Source organism: Tauraco erythrolophus, chromosome 13 (genome assembly GCF_009769465.1).
Source record: "Tauraco erythrolophus isolate bTauEry1 chromosome 13, bTauEry1.pri, whole genome shotgun sequence".
NCBI lineage: Eukaryota > Metazoa > Chordata > Aves > Musophagiformes > Musophagidae > Tauraco > Tauraco erythrolophus.
The window spans coordinates 8427549-8447903 of record NC_141477.1 but is presented as its reverse complement, the minus strand read 5'-3'; the positions used below and the strand labels follow the sequence as shown (position 1 = coordinate 8447903).

General features: G+C 42.6%; 1 protein-coding gene across 3 annotated transcripts; it reads right to left on the bottom strand.

Annotated features, from left to right (window-relative positions):
- Nucleotides 1-2241: 2241 nt before the first annotated feature.
- On the bottom strand, nt 2242-16400 carry MOSPD1 (motile sperm domain containing 1). 3 transcript variants are annotated; one of them, XM_086619675.1, is made up of 7 exons: nt 16357-16400; nt 10839-11095; nt 10597-10672; nt 7087-7313; nt 5024-5185; nt 4328-4431; nt 2541-2573 (listed from the first exon to the last, which is right to left on the bottom strand). In XM_086619675.1, the coding sequence occupies exons 2-6, from the start codon at nt 10990-10992 to the stop codon at nt 4352-4354; spliced, it is 699 nt and encodes a 232-aa protein (XP_086475801.1). In that variant the 5' UTR covers nt 10993-11095; nt 16357-16400; the 3' UTR covers nt 2541-2573; nt 4328-4351. The 3 variants fall into 3 exon arrangements, with proteins under 3 accessions (XP_086475803.1, XP_086475801.1, XP_086475800.1); XM_086619677.1 differs by lacking the exon at nt 4328-4431 and having other exon boundaries at nt 2242-2573; XM_086619674.1 differs by having other exon boundaries at nt 2560-4431.
- Between the last annotated feature and the right edge of the window lie 3955 nt (nt 16401-20355).

The window sequence follows — 20355 nt, the reverse complement described above, 5'->3', positions numbered from 1 at the left end:
CTTTTCCATTTCAAGGAAATGACTGTTTTGTTTGTGTTAAAGAGGCAGGAATGGGAAATGACGTGAACACTTAACTGTTTTTCCTGGTGTTCTTAAGAGGAGACATATTCACTGTCTCAGGTCTTATTTCCAAAGACATTCAGAGTTTTCCATAACCCTATTAAGTACTAGAGGTGTCACATGCATATAAATATATATATATATATATGCGCATCAGAAAATACCTTGCAAATCTTATGTATCCACCTGGTAAAATTTTACTGGTGTCTCCCTGTGACCATGCTGTAACAGGACTTGATACATTCCCCCTCACAGTGCTGGACTGAAACCGTCCTCAGGGCTTGTTTTCCCAACACTGGAATAAATCTGTGATTATGCAGTTTGCTGCGATTTCCCTGAAGTCAAAGAAGTCCAAATTCACGTTTGTCTTGCTTGTTTTGCCCGAGCCCCAGTTTTATCTGCATCTGCTGAGTTACGCTGTGCATTTAATCGTTTTTATCTGTGTACTGCTCCTCGCTTGCCCTTGAAAAAGAAACAGTCCAATGTTTCAGTCTTTCCAGTTGCCGATAACTTTTTGTTACTGATTGCTTTGGTCAAGGTGTTTTTCTGAATCAATCACTTCCCGTTAAATTCCTTGAAAATGCACACTGGCCGTCTGGGGCTGTTCTGTAACCACTTCTCAGGCCTTGTGCGTGCACTGTCCTGCGTCTGGAGGTGGCAAAACTTGGTTATAGTGGCTCTGAGTTCCTGCATGGGGGATTCCTTCTTTTCCTTACTTCTGCAAGTGCCTGGCAAAACACAATCCTGGCCCATGACTGGAACTCCAGGATATGGGAGGAAAAATGGTGGCTTTGTGGTTTGGTTGTGGGTCTTTTTTGGTTGGTTGTTTTTTTTTAAGCCAGCTTGGGCACAATAAAACGTGTATCTTTTATACGTAACAGCCAGGCTAAGGTACCACCTGGCAGTTTCGGCTCCCTCACTAACTTCTGTTCGATTCCCTCGCCCTTCCTCAAGAAGCAGCAGGTTAAGCCACCTCTTGAAAATCAGAACTAAACGTAGGTGCCTCAGAATAACGGTGAAGCTACAGGAGCACAGCTCTACAGTGGCAGGACGACACTGCAACTCAAAGACGAGCTCAGTGTTGGGAGGCAAGCACTGAGTCTGCCACGCGGCCCTGGAACACAGCGTTCTCAAACCAGTTAGTAATGTGGCGTTTGGTTTGGTTTTGGGTTTTTTTTTTTACAGATGTTAATGTTTGACTGTTTCTTTATCATCTGACGCTGACAGATGACACAAGCTCAGTTCTTCTGAGAATTAAACTGAAGTGACATTTAATTGCCCTTTAAAGACTTAACTTGTATTATATATGAGAAAAAATGTACAGTGATTAACAATCTGAATTAAACCTTTCTCTCTCCTCCTTTTTTTTAAGCAAGTTATCTGTATGGTTTCTTTGTACTTCCATGCATAAGCAGAAAAGTTACCCATAACATGCAGGGGGAAGGATTTAATTTCCAAAATTTTTTTATAGAGATCATTATGTAGACTTGTTACACACAAATCTTTGTATGAATCGAATACAGCCTTTCAGTAGGAATATTTTTCAACTGAACATCTCGACAATGAACTGTCAAATGAAGGGAAATACTTGTTATATGAAACAAGATAAACATTCACCTGGAATATAAAACTGGAATTCGAGCAGGAGGTTCTGACACAAAAGAAACCCCCCATCTTAGCTGGGGACAGGGGGGGAAGGGAAGGTGTAGAGGAATGCCCTTGTTGCTGTACTTAGTTAAGTCTCTAAAATACAAAAAATGCAGAATTTTGTATTAGTGTGCAGTTCAACTTCCATCAGTGCCCCTCAGTTCACAAATTGCATGCATCCCTAAGAAATGAAAGGATTACACAACTTGTTTTTATTGTCTACAGCTGTGATACAAAATGGCTGTTGCAGAAGTTATTTCCCCAAGTAAGAAAATGAACGCTCACCAATAATATTGGTAATGATGAAGTAAGGAATTTGAGAATTACTTCTTCACCTAAAATTCATGGTTTATTTCATAGTTTCACTGATGGGATTTTTCATTTTCTTCAATGATTAGTCATGATTCTCATCCTTCTGGCATGTATACAGAAGTGTTACGCACCATCCCCAGCACGTACAACCACAAACCAAATGAACATTTTACACAAGACAGTTTGCTTTTATAGTGATCACGCACTGATGTGAACATAGACTAAAAATAACAAATGTTGCTTTAATAAGGATTTTTTACAGTAGGCATAGATATAAAAGTTTTTCAAATTATTTTCACAGGTATCACTGAACATTTCATAGCTGTCTGTTACAGAAGCACCGAAAAGTGCTTTGAGTCTTTCATTTATTATACACAGTTAAAATATATTACACTTCTGAAGGTATCTTCAATCACTGAACAGTTTTGTGAGCATCTTGATGAGCCAAATGGGAGTAAAAGGCAGTCCACATTCATGATGTGAATGTACAGTAAGGTGTTTGACATCCTGTGAACTCATTGCTCATGTTCTCAAGATAACCATGGTGATGAGACCTGAAAGACAAGAATGAAGAACTAAATGCTTTAATTTCACTGAGTAAAACATTTAAAATAAAGACTCTTAGACAGTTTACCCTGTCGCAGGCCAGAAAATAAGGTAAGAGTGCATAAATACATGCAGAATGAATCTATATGTACACTGCACTTAAATAGTAGAAGTATTGTTCCAAATTTTGATGGAGTCAAACTCTGTGTAAGAAAATGCCACTGAAGTGCCGTGTATCTAGTAAATAAATGTCAAAGAAGCGATAAATACTCCAAACAATTATTTATTTCCCTACTGGAAAATCTCAACATTGAGATTTTCACTTAGTAAGCGTAACGCTAGCACACAAGCCACCAGCCTTCATGGAGCCTAGCTCTGGGCAGTGTAATTCAAATGCTGAATCATCAGTAAGGCAGATTAGCTGAAGGCTCCAAGACGTTTTTGTTTCTGCTCTGTGCAGAATAACTGATCAAAGACTAGTTTTAGACAAAGATGTTAAGCTTCCTTGTCAGTCTGCATAGGGTGCTTTCTACAGCCTCTTTGTTGTGACCTTTAAAGAGGGAGGAGAAAAAAAAAAAAAAAGAACTGCTCTGATAGAGGTTAAAAACAACTGAAAAGAGATGAAAGCAGGAAACTGGGGGCTAAAACCTACTCATGACACACCGAAAATTCACTTAATTATGTGCTAATACACAAAAAAAGTACAAATCTGCAAGTTCTTAGCCATGAGTTATATTGCACAAGGCAAAGGGGCATATGGAAAAACATTAAGGCTCCGTGAATTCCAACCTTGCGTAACATCAAAATAGTAATTTATCAGTTCTTAGGCAATCGTATTTTCTTGCAGGCTCAGATGATGTTAAAGTAACAGCCTTTCACTGCAGAGAGCTTAGCTGAAGCCTACAGGTCTCATCACAGATAAAGAAATTTCTGAGACTATTTTGCTATCCTGCCACTTCATACCGATTTAATTACTTTATAAAGGTTTTGAAGGTAGCAGCATGACAGAGCAGAGTTGTAATGCTGCCTTCCATTAGATAAGCAATTTATCCATTAAAGAGGAATTAGAGTTCAGCTATTTCTTAAGGTCTGTATTAGCTTAGACAATCAGCACTACCTCAACTGCTGTCGGCCTCGGCTTGGATTACCTAAATCATCGCAGAGCAGTAACAGAGGCTTCTGGAAGGTGCCACAGGACAGCCTGTACCACTTGTACAGGGACCTTCAGGCAAAAAAGGAGTTAACTCATTTCTGTAAAGCAAGTACTTCTCAAATGTCATATAGTGCCAGTTGGTGTGGTGTTAACTTCCCTTTCCAAGTAAACGCTACACCATCCAGTTGTACTTTGCTGTGGAAGAAAGTGGTTCCATCTTCTCAAGAGCAGTCGACTTTCTACATGAGCAAGAGCTGCACACTGAAGAATCTTTTCAAGAAAGCTAAACAGGCTACTACCAAAGGAATCAAAACCTGCAAGAACGTCATAGTGAACCTAGAAACAGGTGAAGTTGTTGCAAATGTATAAATGGTTTAATATTATAGCTGGCACCAGCAGCAACTGGAGTTGTTTTCAAAACCAGAGATAAAAACAAAGCAAGGATTACTGCAAGGTCCTGATCTGAAAACACATCACCATCGGCTCAGACAGGGAGCGACACGTGAGTTTTCAAACCATTCCAGCAGACTGACCTGCATGAGTCAGTCAGTCAACTGAGTGTGCGCATCAATCAGTGAGAACTCGCATCTTCTCCCATCACTACCTCACCTCTAGCTATCAGTCTGAAGCTGCCTAGCTTGTTTCCTTTAAATCCTCATTTCTGCCAGGTAGTGGGACAGGAGAACTGAGTTTAGTGTGACTGTTCTTCAAATCTGAAATAGTTATAGAAAAATAGTCATAACAAATGAAATATGCAACTTATCTATGCTTGCTAATTTAGGAGCAAGTTACAAAGCGGGAAGAACCGTGGATGGTAGCGGTCTCTCAGCAAAGGTTTACACCAACTTATTTCTATACATTTCAACTGCTTATCAAGGTAGTGAACCAAGCCTTCCAGACCAGTTTATCTGGGTCAGAGAGAGAAACAGAGTAACAGAAGAGATCCAGGGTCTGCAATAGAGTAACTCACTATTTTAGTATAAGAGTAAGAAACAGCACATTCCATTGTGTTGTTGGCAGATGACTACAGTTGGCCATTCATCAAATGAAGGTGAAATTAACATGCAAGGGCCTGTATACAATAAATAGAAACTAAAATCTGGTCTAAAATACTTCCAACAACTAACTCTTCCTGACATCTCTATGGCTGCAAGTTAAACTGTAAGTGGAGATGCAAACCAAAATACAACATGGTGCTTCATCTCCATCAAGTTTCCTGAAGCCACTGGCAAACACAGGAGAATTCTGTTTCTGTCCAAATCACAGAAGTTGCAAGAAAACATGTACAAAATCCAAAATACTTACCTAAAACATAAGCAGCTACTAACTTTTGATTCACACTTAAATGGAGGTAGAGAGGCACCAGGGATTCCATATCCCCCAATGTAGGTAGCATCAGTGCTGCAATACACACTATTCCTAGGAAGACTGTTAGTAAACTAGGTCCCGACGAGGCAGTCCTGTTTTCTGAAAAACAGGATGGTACCAATGGTAAGGAACATCCAACCAATACAGATGTTAAATATTTTGCAAAAATGTTTGTGGTACATTAGAGCTGCGATATCCTGAAATTTTCTTTGGAGTTTAGAGGGGGTGGAAAACAACTCTTAAACTCACCTTTCTAAACCTTCTGCATTTTGCAGTGGAGAAGACTGCTCCCTGTTCTGATGCTGTTTTCCCATGACTTCCCAAACCCCTCCCTTCTAGGGGAACAGAGCCTGCCAGGTGCAGTAGCTATATACACACACTCAGGACAGCTAGATGTTTCAGCAACACTTGAGGTTTCACCATGCATCCTGACTCCATTCCCTGATTGTTCCTTCAGTGATTAGTAATCCATCAGGAAAGAGCACCTAGAAGAGCTGCACAGGCAGACAACTGTTTACACCTCCAGAACAAAACATGGCTACAGCAAGAGCACAGGTTCTTGGCCCAGACGAGTCTCCCTTCTTTCTTTGGGGGGTTCCAGGGCTGCGCTTGCCAGAACCAGTTTATATGCCACAAATCAGGAATGTTTGAATCTCACTTCAACAACTGTGGGAGTGAACCACTCCGACAGTCCGTTATCACCAGGGGAAGGAAACACCAACTACAGGTGAACTGTCCTTCACGCTCTCATTGCGCTGCAGTTCAACAGCTGGAGCCCACTCAGAGGCACTGTGTAATGTTGGAAAAAAAGCTGTTACCACATCAGTTGTGTACCTCTAACCAAATTCTTAAGACCCACTGGAAATCAGCTGGGTTTTATCAAGTTTTTATGCCTTCAGTGACTATCAGTGTGTGTCCTTTTCTAATTCCATACATCAGTTATTTCTAGGTTGCAGGTTATGTGCAAAGACTGTAACTGCTTTGTTTACTGTTTTTCTGTAAGCAAGCAATAAAATTTAGTCAACAAGGTTTTTAAGCAGAGAAATAGCATTTGGATTAAGACCAGTATCAGATTGTTCAGGATGGTTCAAACCCCCTGTACCGGAACAACTGTCACAGTAACATTTTGTTCCACGAGCCCAGAGATCTTGCAGGTTTGCTATAACCATGTATCCTACTAACACTTATCTTGAGGGGTTTTTTTAGTAAAAAGTCTTTCACCATCCAACAAACTATGTATAAACAGTTTTTAACAAGAGGAACACTCAACCAGGTTCATCTGTTTTCTGGAATTCATTTTTGCTCTTGTCATGAAAAATAAAAGAGTGACAAGAATATTACAGTATACATCAGTGAAAATAACAAGAAAGTAGACTGTCAAGTCAAGAATCAGTTTAGATTCAGTTGTGGTAAAACTTGATACTTTTTTATCTCCCCCTACCACTTCAATTTAACTGTTTGGTCCAAGACTGCTGATTCACTTCCTCACGTTTGAAACACACAAAGAGTGTTCAGCTAGCAACTGTGCTTTTCTGCACTCGTGAGACAGACAAAGGAGATGGCGCAGAACAAGGAGCTCTTTAGAATATGTTTTGGCAGTATTTCCTGCTCATCAGGAAATGGAGGATTAAGGGTTTGGAACAAACTCAGAAGGGGCATATGTTCTGAAAGAGCCCAAGAGAAAAAATAACTACCATCCTTTTGCAGATAAATTCCAACTGGCTGTAAGAGAACTTCTGCACCAGAGGAACAGAGGATGTACTCTCCAACGTCTGACATGCAAACATGGGGCAGCAGAGGGTCTCGATTAATCCAGACAGCATAAGCAGAACAGCCATAGTTTGGGTTCTTGGGCATTATCACCCCTCAGTGATAGAGACAGCAGTCTTACAGGTAAGTAAAAGGAATTATTTTAAAATTTATTTTAGTCTAGTCTTTCTAGTCACTTGAGCTATTCATAACTGATTCAGAAGACAAGAGGGGTAAAAGATTTCAGCTACCTGGTTGACACAAAGTCTGCTCAAAAAAGACACTTTCAGCCAGGTGTTCTTTTATTCGTTTTTCCTCCTCTTCCTTTTGTGGTTGTTCCTCCTTTGCAGATGGAAGCAGAGTAGCAATAATCTCCTTTTTCCCTAATGCTTTCCTCTGGCTCTGCTCAGACACTTGTAGACGGAATTTGTCTATCACACCATAGTAAGAAGCCCGAACATCTCTGTGGCGAATCACACTGCAGAGAAAGACAACATTTTCAAACAGAGGAACTAATAAAAAGCACGTCTCCTGTGGAATAACATCCTACATCCCAATGTTTCCTCTCTTCCTCCCCCTAGACACACTGCAATAGTCCAGATCCCCACTACCTCCTCCATCACTCAATGTTCTTGAAGATTTGACCTTGCCTTCTCTCTCCCTTCCTTATGCTTGCTCTGGTTCCCAAATACATATGCTCCAATTGGCTGCCCAGAAAAAACAGTCAATTCTTTATCTTGAGCACACCTTTGCCTCAATTTGAGGCCTAGCTGCCAATTTGCATGAAACATCAATTAACCGAAAGATGCCTCCTCCTGTATCAAAGTTGTTTGATGCTGGCCAGTGATTTCAAAAGGTATTGGGGGACTGGAGTGGACAGGGAAAGAAAGAAGAGAAGCAGGACTGCCAAACACTTGGAGGGGTGACCGCAAAAACCTAGCTTGTAGAGGAAACCAGTCTCAAAGCTTTACAATGATACTTTCTCAGAAGCTAAACTCATTCCCTCTATGTGCAAGAGTCAGCTAGATGTAAAGGGATTTTCAAAATCAGAAGCTCATCCTTAAGAGCATGTAACTGCACAAAAAATGACAGCGACCTAGCTACATAAACATTTCTCACCTGTCTTTCAGGGAGTCAATCTGGACACCAAACAGCAGAGCTCTGTGCTGCCAGAGCTTTGCTCATCAACCTAGCTACCTTGAGCACATTCGGTAGCCTTCATTGGCACGCATGACGCTGCAGATACCTCACGAGCTACCAAGAGCAATGCCAGGTGTAGCTACACAAGCTGCAATCACAACTCACGACTGCAGTGCAGACATACTCTCTGAATTACAGCCAGAGAGCCAGGTATTTTCTTGGTGAGCCTTCTCACTGTCCAGCAACCACTCTGTTGCTCTGCTGTTTTAAATACGTTGACCAAGACAGCTTCAACAGTCAGACAGGGTGATAGTTGTTGCATTCCTTCTTGTTTCATGGCATTTCATGGGAAAAATTGTGTGTGGGACCTCCAAAAGGCCGAGTTTTAAAATAACACTGATCAAAGGCTACACCGACCTTTGAGCAGCGCTCTGCTCAACTGCCTCCTCTCTGCATTTATGATTCATTATGAAAATACGTATCTAGCATTAAAAAGCTGTAACATTCATGTTCTGAAGTCATATCAGCCCTCAGGGTTAATATGGATTTTAATTATTTTTCCAAAGTGGAAAACTTTTTTTGTGAAAGGCTACTTTAAATTTCTAAAATAATAGCTAATCTGAAAAGATACCTACATATAAGTGATTTGGCTTCAAGAAGGTTGCCAGCTCCTGAGGGGAAAACCAAAATCATTCTACCCTTAGTAATACAGGATAGTCGTCTTAAAATTGCTTCAAGAAACCTATCCTTGTGATAATATATACATTAAACTGCTGCAAGAAACAGATTTTTGTGTTTCAGTCTTTGTTTAAAGGAACTATATCCCATCAAGATATCTACAATCATTCACACATAGCCAGTGCTTGTTGCTGGTGTCTAGTTTCCATAGACTATTCCATATGGAAACAGAGACCATGTAACCCCCCAAGCGAGAAGGCTTCAGGAATGCCCGTAGTTTTACGACATTTTACGAGGCAGAAGAGTGTGCTTACGACAGACTTTCGGCAAGCCGTGTTGGCTGGGCACCTGCCTTCAAGGAAACAAAAGGCTTTTCCTCTCCTGACAATCCCAATTCGTACAACTCAGCATATCAGAACAGCAGATTCAACACTTACTTCTTCCTTTAACACTTCCTCTTAAATTTTTGTTTCTGTTCTTAGTACCACGGTACTCACTACCATCCTAAACTGAATCTTTACGTAACACTGTGCTACGAGAACACGCGCCTGCTGCCAAGCAGAGAGATGTTTTCTGCAGACCCTTATAAACAGATACATTCTCCCGTTTCTTTTTAGAGACTGTTGCATAATTGGAAGCTCTGCAGAATATCTGTTTATTTGGCAAATGGCCATACTTGCATAGTACTGCTCCTATCCTAGCAGTAAACACTGCCCTTAGACAGCAACCATTGGAATGGGACGGGGGTTTTGCTGCACAAAAAATTCCCTCGGAAACATGTGTTTGTCTTATTTCCCTTTATTTAATACAAAGACATTTGTTTAAGATGAACCAAATGTAATCAAGCTTGTGTAAATGTCTACTAAAGACTGGAATAGCTCACAGATATTGGTATATTCTATATTCTGAACTGTTTTGTTCCATTTTTAGCATTTTTGCCCCTGCCCACTGAAACTTTTAGTTCTATGTTTCTCTTTGGTGAATCCTTGGAATTTTCCAAACTACACCTCAGGAAAAAAGTCCACAGGAAAGATCCATTCCCCAGGCATAGTACTATTTATCTGACAACAGACAGATCTTTCAATAGCAGGGGGGTTGGTATATGGACATTTGTTAGCCAGAGGTTCCAGAAGGTGTTTTACAGTTTGCCCATTCCTAGTTGGAAAGCTCAGTCTGCTCTTTTAGGTACTTCATACTTTCTTTAGCTGTACCTGCACATCAGCACAGAACAACGTGGTAAATGGAAGATGAAAAAAAAATGGGCTATTTTAACTTCTATACCTACTCTGCTTTGAATTACAGCAGCCTACAGACTCTATACGTTACTGCAGTCACTTAACTGGCCTCCATCTTTTCTCTGTTACTGGGTTGGGACCTGACAGGAGAAACAAGCAAAGGGAAGACAAAGAGGTCTGAGAATGGTAGAGGTGGTCGAGGTGAAAGGTAAGTAGAAGTTCCTTTATTAAACATGACACAGGAAAAGCGTGCTCACACACTCCAAAACATAGACCTACAGACATTTTCATTTTGCCCATCTGCAAACAAACATTTCTCACAAAGAAATCCCAGCCCTGGAGGGTTCTGCTTTTCTTGTTAGAAATAACAAAAAAAGTACCCGGAGGAGGCTCATATAACTCTCATTGCTGGTTTACAAACTATGCTATAGGACGTATTTATGAGCAGTTTATTTATAGCTAAAGACAAAATTAAAGAAGGAAATATCTCCAATATTGTCATATCTCTGCCCTAGTGTGAAAGAACAGCAAAGATCAGATGGCCACAAGAATATAAGAGATTAGGAAAACATTATATCTTTATCCAACTTCATTTATATTATGCATGCTGTCATTTACCAGGTCTTAAATATTAAAAGAAACTACAGTAACCAAGTGTCATACATTAGGGACAGAAAAAAAAAAAACACACAACCAATTTTTACTTACATATCAACACAGCACTGAGGCTTCACTGCACCAGTAGCATCGACCACCGCATATTTATTTGGAGTTGTACAAAGAACTGCAACAAAAAGGACAGAAGCGGTAACAACTCATGAATCAGCATCTCGCCAACTTCAGCAACAGATATACGTAAAGACGCAAGTTTGGTTCTGTCACACGAGTTATAACTGGTCTGTTCAAATCACCGACTAACCCTTACACAGAACTTAACCTAAGAAACCCACCTTTGAATTTTAAGGCAAACTCATAGGGGTTATACAGAGTCAACACCCGCTTGTGTGTTGACTGGTCATCTGCATAAAATATAAGTTCTGTAGGAAAAACAAAAACAGGAAGATTTCCTTCCACTAACTCTGGCTGTCGTCTTTGTTGCTGCATTGGCACTGAATCCTCCTTGCTGCTTCTTGTGTTCTTATGATTTTGTATCCTCAGAGACTTCAGTTTTTGAATCGTTTAAGAATTCCAAAGCATTTTGGCAATTCTAAAGGAAAAAGGGGGAAAAAAAGAGAAAAGGCAAGAAGATTATTTCCATAAGTCTACACTAAACTGAGGCAGTCAACGAAGGTGAAAAAATATAGAACTTGATGCTTGGTTATGAATCTACCTTTACTTCAGTTCCTTCAAAAATATGGAAATAGAAAAACTATTCCCATTTGGTTTCCCTCTGTTGAACAAACTGCTATAAAATAAATGGATGAGCACTTCTTCAGTGCCTTATGGCAGCGTTTTGGGGTCCCAGTCTGTGGTAAGGGCTGCTTATGCTGGGTCTTTGCAACACAAACCACCACCAACAAAAATTCATCCCATCCTTGCCTCAGAACACCAACACCTGAGCAAAACCAGAGCAGAAATGAGGAAGCACGAAGACGGAAGGCAGCAGCAGTCACCATTTAGGCAGGAATCTCACTGCAGTGGTGACCTTCCCAGATGAGGTGTAACAGCTTAGGTATCCAATCACACAGGCAGGTGTGTCACACACACAGGTATGTCAGATCCCAGGGATTCAGAACAAAGGAATGGGGAACACCTTCACGCCTTGTTTAAACTAAACTTGTTACACTTGCATGGTAGTTACAGGCAACAAACTGAAAAATAACTGGGATAAACAACACCAAACAGATTTGGGATTTATTATTTGATGAAAAAACAAGACAGGTTTTCTACCACCACTGTCTCTAACCAAAGTACAAGCGTCGTCGTCATTCTCCCTCTGCCATCCCCACAGTTTTGTTTTATTTGAAGCAGCATTCCAGAACTAAAACCAGAACCCATGACCTGACCAAGCAACAATCCCAAACGTATTTCATACAATAAAATTAAGGCCAGACTCCTCAGCACACATACCACTGACTTTACACACGCCAGACAGAACACAGTGAAACAGCTACACATATTTTTACCCCAACAATGCCACGTTTTACTGTAGCTCGTACAGGTTAATGATCAAACTGAAGGTGTCCTTTGAGGCTTTACTTTATTATATAATAGAAAACATTAAAAGAACAAAATGTTCCTACTGACCCATGTAACTTCTACTTCCAATGAAGCTTCATAAAACAATGTCGATTTCTGCGGTTGTCCAGTCTAATAAACTGGTGTGGTTGAACCTTAAGAAGTTTAGTTGCTGAACTTTCTAGCAGCGAGTAGCCTTAGCATTATGAACAATCAAAACCAAATGCTTATTTTTGCATTCTAAACATCATGATGTTTACATTTCCAAGCACCAGATACGTGTTTCATACTTGAAACATGACACAGTTCAAGTGTTTATTAGAGTATGTCTGTCATACCTTCGGATTTACAGGTTCTGACTCTTACTCACGAATTAAACTCTTCATTTTTTTTTTTGTTTTATTTTTTTTAAATAGCAAATCTTTCCTGTAGAATTTAAATTCATGACTCTTACTGGAATGTCTTTCCCCGAGATCCAGTTTCTTTTCAGAGCACAGGTTTATTTCCACTTCACTGAAATGCTACTAATAATATTCTGAAAACAAATCCCCAATGATAGTGTTCCAAGTTGATGTGCTGCTACCTTATTAAGAAGAGTCTAGAAAAAGAAATAGCTCTCTATGTGGCAATTTGTGTTCCAAGTGCTTCTTAGAAATTGGTGAATCCCTTTTGTTTCAGAGGAATTAAACTCTGGAAGCAGTTTATGCAGCAAGTGTAAGCATTATTTCTTGAGCAACTCTGTGTACTACTGCAAAGTGAGATTCATTGTTCCATACATTAAGAGTACACGAAGTGCTAATGTGGAAGAACTGCCAGCTCGTAGGAATTCAAAATAACTTCTTTTGAAACTTCTTATTGGCAGAAGATTAAGAATTTTTTTTTTTTTTTTTTTTACAAAAGTTAGCTCAATGCTGTACGCAGTAAGAATATGTGAGAATCTTTGGTTCTCATACACACCTACAGTGCAAACATGATGTGTAACAGAAATATGGGCAATCTTTGAAATCAACAAAAAGCAGTTTTTCCTAATAAATGTTTTAATCTACCATGAAACCAATAGCAAACTTCTGCTAGATATTTGTAAGTGACTGTATTTGGTAAAATTTTAAAAATATTGTTTATAATAATTCACTTTTTTTATGCTTTAAGTTTTTATTTAAACACCGCACAGGTTTTATTCTGACTCCTGGCACCATACTACAACTCCAGTTTCTTCAGTTTGGCCAGCGGCAAGTGTTTAGGTGTCCAAAAACCCCACAAATCGCAATATCAGTTGAGGTGTGGATCTCTAAGCCTATCAACAGGCTTGTTTTTCTGACGCATCCGTGGAAAACACAGTGCGCAAACCTCTCAGGATTCCACAACCTGCAGGTGGAAAGCCACCAATCCTAAAAAAGTATACCCCGTTATTGCTTCCTTTTCTCAGGATAAGAAATTGGGCTGGATAAGACGTGATGGCTCAAATTGGCAAAAGTCAATCTGGCAAACCCAGGCCCACAGGAGACATTTACTCTTTTGGGTTTCTAGCAAGCAACCAGCATCCTTTTCAAAACAAACATTTTGGCTTACAAGTCACCTTGCTGGGATATCTCACCAAGTAAAATCCGTAAAAGTACTTTTCCCAAAGAATGTGCTATAAACTATCCATATGCTGGGGAGACTGGATGGTTTGGCATTAATAACACCGTACCTTTGGTGCTATTCATTTAAAAGAATTTTAAAGTTATGAATCTTTGAAATCAACAAAAGGCAGTTTTTCCTAATAAATGTTTTAATCTACCATAAAACCAATAGCAAACTACCACTAGATATTTTTAAGTGACTATATTTGATAAAATTTTAAAAATATTGGTTATAATAATGAACTTTAAATTAAATTTAAAAGAATTTTAAATGAATTCATTTAAAAGCAAGTCGGCTGCTGCTCTCCGCACTGTGCGCTGCGGAGCAGCACATGCTCACCACGATCACTCACCACGATTACTTGCAGAACACGAAGGTAAGCACCAAGAAATCTGCACAAAACTGAGACCTGTGACCTTACAGCACCAACAATGAAGCACCCCATGGGTGCAGGAACCTGTCAAATGCAACGCTCACTTCAGGACACGGGCCAACACCTGAACAATGCCAGCTTGCCTTCCAACCGTCTCTGAAGTCCAGACAAACAATTGCCACTGATATTTTTTTTTTAGCACAATAGGGATCTTTCCCCCTGAAGTTACTAAGTATATACTGCTGGTGTCACAACAGCACCGATCTGCCAGCGTTTCCTTTGAAACCTCTTTCTTCGTAAATTTAACTTGACAGAGAAAAACACAAAGCGAAACGTAACTTCTCTCTAGGGTCAGAAATAACACTGACCGTGATTAGGTTTTTTCTTAACAAGTATCTGCTGAAAAAAGTCAGTCAAGTGTGGAAGTTTTTTGTTCCCATTTTAACTTCCAACCGCCTCATCACCATGGCTTCCGAGTGCATTTGTTGGTTGGGTTGTTTTGTTTTTTTTCCTAACAACTGCAAATAACTCTACAGAATGTCATCTGGTAAACACTGTATTCAGAAGATAACCTCTTTACAGTCATAGTATCCACATTCTCCTTGTAAAAGTTGTCTAATTACAGTGCAATCTATTTTTGTACTCTCACGATCTACCCTGTAAATCTACACAATGTCTTTCTACGCTACATACTCAATAAAATTGGTGCCTTTTGAGTGCACGTTTACAAAATCAGCCATAAAGATTTCTTCAAACTTGCCTCCTACATCAGGCAGCACAATGACTTGAAGCTACATGCAAACACAGCGCAAGATCTGAAGCAGATCTATTAACGTTTTGTTTCTCCAGAAGTTTTTGAAGGCCTTAACAGACACTTACGCAAGCCAGTGTTTAAACTACCTGCAATTATTTGGGAGAGGCACCCAATGACTGGGGCTCAGACCCAGCAGCCAGGACGGCTGGATGCCATTATTGCCAACTCTGTCACCGACACTCCGTGACCTTGAGCGAGGTGGTTAACCTCACCTCCACCTGGTAATCGATGAAGGCACATATTCTGCAAAGTATTTAAATAGGTGGACAGTCACATTTGAACTGGCAGAACTGCTCTGAGACTTTGCAAAGCACAGACCAAAACACACCACTGTTCACCTCTTTACAGAGGGATGAGAAATGTAACTGGTAACTGTCTCCAGGATGCTGTAAAATGGAACAGTGTCAGAGCGTTACCTGTTAGCACAGATGACTACCACAGGCATAAACCATGCTGATACTGACAACAAAATTGATTAGGACCACGTTATTTTTTTTCCTTTATTTCTTCAAATGCTGAAAAGATGACAGTAACAAAAAAAACATTCAAATGCAACTGAGAGACGTGCAAAACAGGGAACAAAACAAAGTAACAGCTGTGCATTGTTTCTGATCCGTTCTACTACACAGCTCAGAAGAGTCCTATGGAAGACTCTCAAGGGCACATCTGCTTCAGTCTCTGTTTTCTGTTTCAGTTGTGCTCAATGCGCCAAACTGGCTGGTTTTCGAACGCGTGCTGTGCTCATCAGCGCTCCCCGGCCCTGTCTCAGGCCAAACCCAAACGCTCAGCTCAAACGCCACAACGATTAACGGAGGAAAACAGTCTTTCCCAGAGAACTACGGGAGGAAAGGCATTCCGATCTCAAACCGCACCGACGGAAGGCGGAGAAACGCGCCGAACCGATCCTCTTTGTTCTCCAGCACGGAGATAACGGCCGAGGCGTCCGCGCTCCAACGGCCTCTCCGCGCAGCCCGCGCCCGCCCCGGCACCGTCCCGCACCGCTCCCCCGGCCACAGCTCGGAGTCGGTTCGAGCAAGCCCCCTCCGCACCGGCGGCCGGCCGGCACCCGCCCCCGGACCCGGACCCGGCCCCAGCCCCGCGGGACGGGACGGGACGGCCCCGCTCCGCCCGCCCCGCTCCCCGCCCCGGAGCCCCGCGGCTGAGAGGGGCCGGGCCGGGCAGGCGGCGCCGCACCGCCGGGGCCTCGGAACGCGGCCGCCGCCCTGCTCCCGAGGGAAAAGGCCGCGGGCGCCGGGCTCCGCCAGCGCTGGGCCAGCACGGCGCGGGCTGCCGGCGCCGGGAGAAGCCCCGTGCTCCGCGCCGGAGGGGAGCGGGGACCCGGCCTGTCAGCGCCCTTCGCCGCCGGGCCCGGTAACCGGCGGGGCGGGGGGTGCTTTGCCCCTCCTCCCCCCCCAACCCCCCGCGCGCCGTCCCGGCGCCGTCCCGGAGCCGTCGCGCGGCGCCGCCGCCCCGCACTCACCCCCTCCGGGGCCGCTGGGTGCGGGCTCGCGCGGCGCCCCTTTGTCCGCCCCCCCCGCCTCGCCCGTCACTGCGGGCAGCGTCGTCGCTATGGCTGCCGGGATCGCGGCGGACTGCCCGCCTGCCGCGGGCCCGCCAGCGCTGCGCGTCACCAGGCCCCGCCCCTCGCCAAGCCCCGCCCCCCCCCGCCGCCATGCCGGCGGGCCCGGGGTGCTGGCGCGGTGTTGGGGATGTTCCCGGCCGGGCAGCCCAGTTGCGCGGCGGCCTCCAGCTCCCGGCGGGGAGGCGGTGAAAGTGCTTTGCCCAGCCCTGTCCGGAGCCGCTTGGGGCCGCTCGGCCCCTGGAGGGAGTGCGGGCGCGGTGCGGAGGGGTGAGGCGCCCCGGGGGCGGCCGGCTGGCGGGGAGCGGGGGAGGTGGGAGCCGACCTGGTTCTCTTTTCGTGCGGGAAGTTGTTTTTTTTTAAGAATAATTTACCTCCTCTAACGGCTTCTGAGGCCCGACCCCTTCCCGACAGGGCTCCCGGGCCTGCCCGGTGCCCTTGACCTTGGCGCTGCTGTGTTTCCCGGCTCGCGGGTCCCAGATCCGGCTCGCGGGTCCCAGATCCGGCTCCGGGTTCACCTGGACGTGGCTCTGGCGCTCCGGCTCGCAGGGATCTTGCCGGTCACGTACAGCCGTCCGTCAGGCGGGATCGGCGTGTCTCACCTGCGCCGAGCGCAGGATAAACCCGGGAACAAGCCGAGCACAACACCCATCGTCACCCGGTGGTACAGCAGCACAGCCCGAGTGGTGCATGCTGTCTCGTTAAAATGTTTCTGTTACCTTTGCTCCATATTCCTCTAATTTACTTAGTTATTAAACTCTTCGTGGACTTCAGCTCGTTTTATGCAGTGCCCACTATCATCTTTTTCTTCTGACTTGGGCTTTAAGGCCTGTGTAATAATACAAAAATGCAGCAGCCTAATTGCCACCTAAGATGGTTCCCAGCTTTAAGATTATTAATGCAGCAAAATATTTTTGTTGCAAGTCAGGTGAATAATTAAGATTTATATTAAGCCATCCAATCAGCAGGATTGCACAATTTTTTTTCCATTACCAGACGTTACCCACGTGTGAAATGAACACACTTCTGTGGTGAAATAAACTCAGCAGCCATTAGTGTTTCACAATAACACGAAACAATCCACAGCAGGAAGTAACATCTTTTGTCTATTTAAAATCGTGGAAGACATTAAAAAAAAAAAAAATCCTTCATTTTGTAACTTAGCCAAGATGCGTGTGTTAGCACTCATCTTTTTCCAAATAGTTCCTTCTGCAGGTCTCATAGTGGCGAGTAGTTCATTAACAGTTTCAGTCTCACAGCCACAAATTACATAATATTACAGTTATTATATATAGAAATTATAATCTTGTCAGAATTTCTGAAAATGTATGCAGCGAAAACTGGCAAAGTATATTTTTTTTGCTTCTTGACAAGTGTCAATCAGCACATAGAGTTTAACATGTTTAAAAATAAACTGGAATTCTTGTTTTTCAAACAGACTATCAGACTTCAGCCTTCAGGGTACGTTCAGAAAATTATTATGTTTATACTGAGTATTAATCAAATGTAGGGTGTTTCTGATTTTGAAAACCTGTCTCAGGAGGAGCAGCAGACATAAACATGCTTCAGAGATATTCAAATCAATGGTAAACAGAATGATCAAATTAGAAAAAACATAATTTACAATGGCTAAACTTGGAAGCACATTAATTAGCCAAGTTGATGCTTTCCAGTTCATCCAGCTCATTTACAAAGAAAGTTCAGAATCTCTAAAAGCAGGTTTTAGGTCTCCCTTTATAAGTTTCCCAGGATTCAACTTTGTTTTTTCTGTCACACATTTAATAACGTTTTGCATCCACTGACCACCTGCTGAAAATACGAAATCGTGCTGATCTCCTTCCTCTTCCACCCTTCTATCACTGCATCTTGTTTTAGGTTACTTTGTTGTTTTAAAAGCCCTGTGTTAACTTCGATTAAATGTGCAAACTGTTGCAGGCATGTGAGCAAGAGTCAGTGTTCTCCTGTCCCTGTTGCGAGTGTCTAATGCTTCAGAGAGCACAAACCTGTCGCTGGCTGTTGTGCAACAGTGTGCCCTTGAGAGAGATTACGCCCCGTCCCAGACATTATTAAAGGTGCATATGTGCCATCACTGTTTAACCAGCACTGACATATGCAGAAATATTACAGAGCTGCTTGACAGACTCACCAGTGCCAAACTTTTTGGTTTGGGGCACGCGCTGAGCCTGGCTTGGCACGGCCCTGCTGCTCTTCTCACTGCCTTGCCAGCAAGGCTCAGTACTTCGGGTGGAGTTAGAAATTATTGGGAGGATGTATATGAGTGTGCCCACATGCCATGTGCTGTGGGTAGACTGCTCATCTGTGACGTGGGAGATGGAGACTACTGCCATGTGTGGCAGTATCTAGAATTATCTCAGATCTGTGGGAAGTTCCCTCCTGTATCATTAGGTTATTGTTTCTTTCACTTTCTCCTTCTTGGGCTACTTTATTTTTCCCAAATAATTATTTCTGGGATCAGAGGCAGACTGAGGTTGCGGTCCTTGTTACGATGCTGGTAGAGCAGGGAAAAGATGAGAGGAAAAAACGTGGATTAAGAAGAAGTCAGAAATACAGATGCAAAGGCGTAGTGATGTAAGATGCAGTAGAGAATCTGCAACAAGTTTTGTCAGGTCTCTTTAAGCGTGATCTGAGGTGTAAAAAAACTCTGTTCCTGTCGCTAATGTTTTGTCCTCTCGTTTTTTACCTACCTCAGAAACCCCTGTCAGTGACTTAAAAGCATTGGCCAGGCTTCTGTTACATCAAATGTTGCTCCTTGCAGCACGAAACCTGAGACTGGAGTCTGCACATATGCTCCTGAATGACCCTGTTGTGGTTTTGGTTACTGTGGTGATTATCCATCGGTTTAAATACTTTATATGGGAGATTCTCAGCTGGTTTATCACGTTGAAGATTTTGTCAAGTTGCGGGAAACACAGCATTATGCCTTCTCCTTGTAATTTTCACATTTGATTAGCAAAAAATTCCACTTTATCTGCCATGGCATAAGGACATTGCGTAGTATTTAGATACAGAGGCCATGGCACTCAGGTTCTGTGTTCAGCGCCAGCCCCCTGTGCCTGTAACGTTGGCACGTGTGATGGTGCAGTCGGAGAGTGCAAGCACTTTGTGAGGGGGCCTCCTTTAATGAATCGTCAGTCTGAAACAGTGACACAAAATAAATTGTATTTTTACAAAGTCTGATGGGAAAAGAACTAGCGTGCAGACAGGAGAGAGCTAAACATTTTTTACTTATGAGCCTTACCTATAGCTCTTAGCGCATTTGATTCTCAACAGTGAATATTCTTAATGTGATATCTTTTTCCTGACAGTTGCCTTCTCCATGGCACAACGTGGCAGATCCTCTGACTTTGAAGTAACTCAGGAAACGGAGTAATGTGTCTGCATTTCCATTCACACCCGTGTTATGTTGCTTTTATCTTGTCTTTCTGTGGAAATTATTTGAGTTTTCTTTCTAACTAATACCAATTTATAAAAAAGTCTTCATAAAATATTTTTTTTCTCATTTTAAAAGGCTGTCAAGAGAAACAAAATACTGCGTTCAAACTACCACCTTAAAGCAGCATACATGTTCTGACTTATAATAGAAGCAAGAATTGCTCAACCTAAACTATCCAAGCTGTTCTCGTAACTTTAATTCATCAGTAAAAGGTGTTTTTTTTCCGCTTGCTTATGTGGCAGCTTTTCAAATTTCCACCCCCCAGTGGCAGCATGCTGTATTCCCATTTCGTGTCACTAGAGACTTAGCATGTATTTTTTTGTGCTAGAGGTTAGACTGTTTGTTTTTATGACTAATCATGTGGACCTTGGGAGCCACATATCTCCACACCGTTGAGGAAATATCTAGACCTCTGTTAAAGTGTAATCCCTTTCAGGGCATGCCTG

Coding starts and splice junctions, on each gene's coding strand:
- MOSPD1 (XM_086619675.1), bottom strand. CDS start 10,992: ATGCAGCAACAAAGACGACAGCCAGAGTTAGTGGAAGGAAATCTTCCT. Junction 7,314..10,596: donor CCTCAGTGCTGTGTTGATAT/GTAAGTAAAAAT, acceptor CTTTCTCTGCAG/TGTGATTCGCCACAGAGATG. Junction 4,432..5,023: donor AGTAGCTGCTTATGTTTTAG/GTAAGTATTTTG, acceptor TAACTATTTCAG/ATTTGAAGAACAGTCACACT.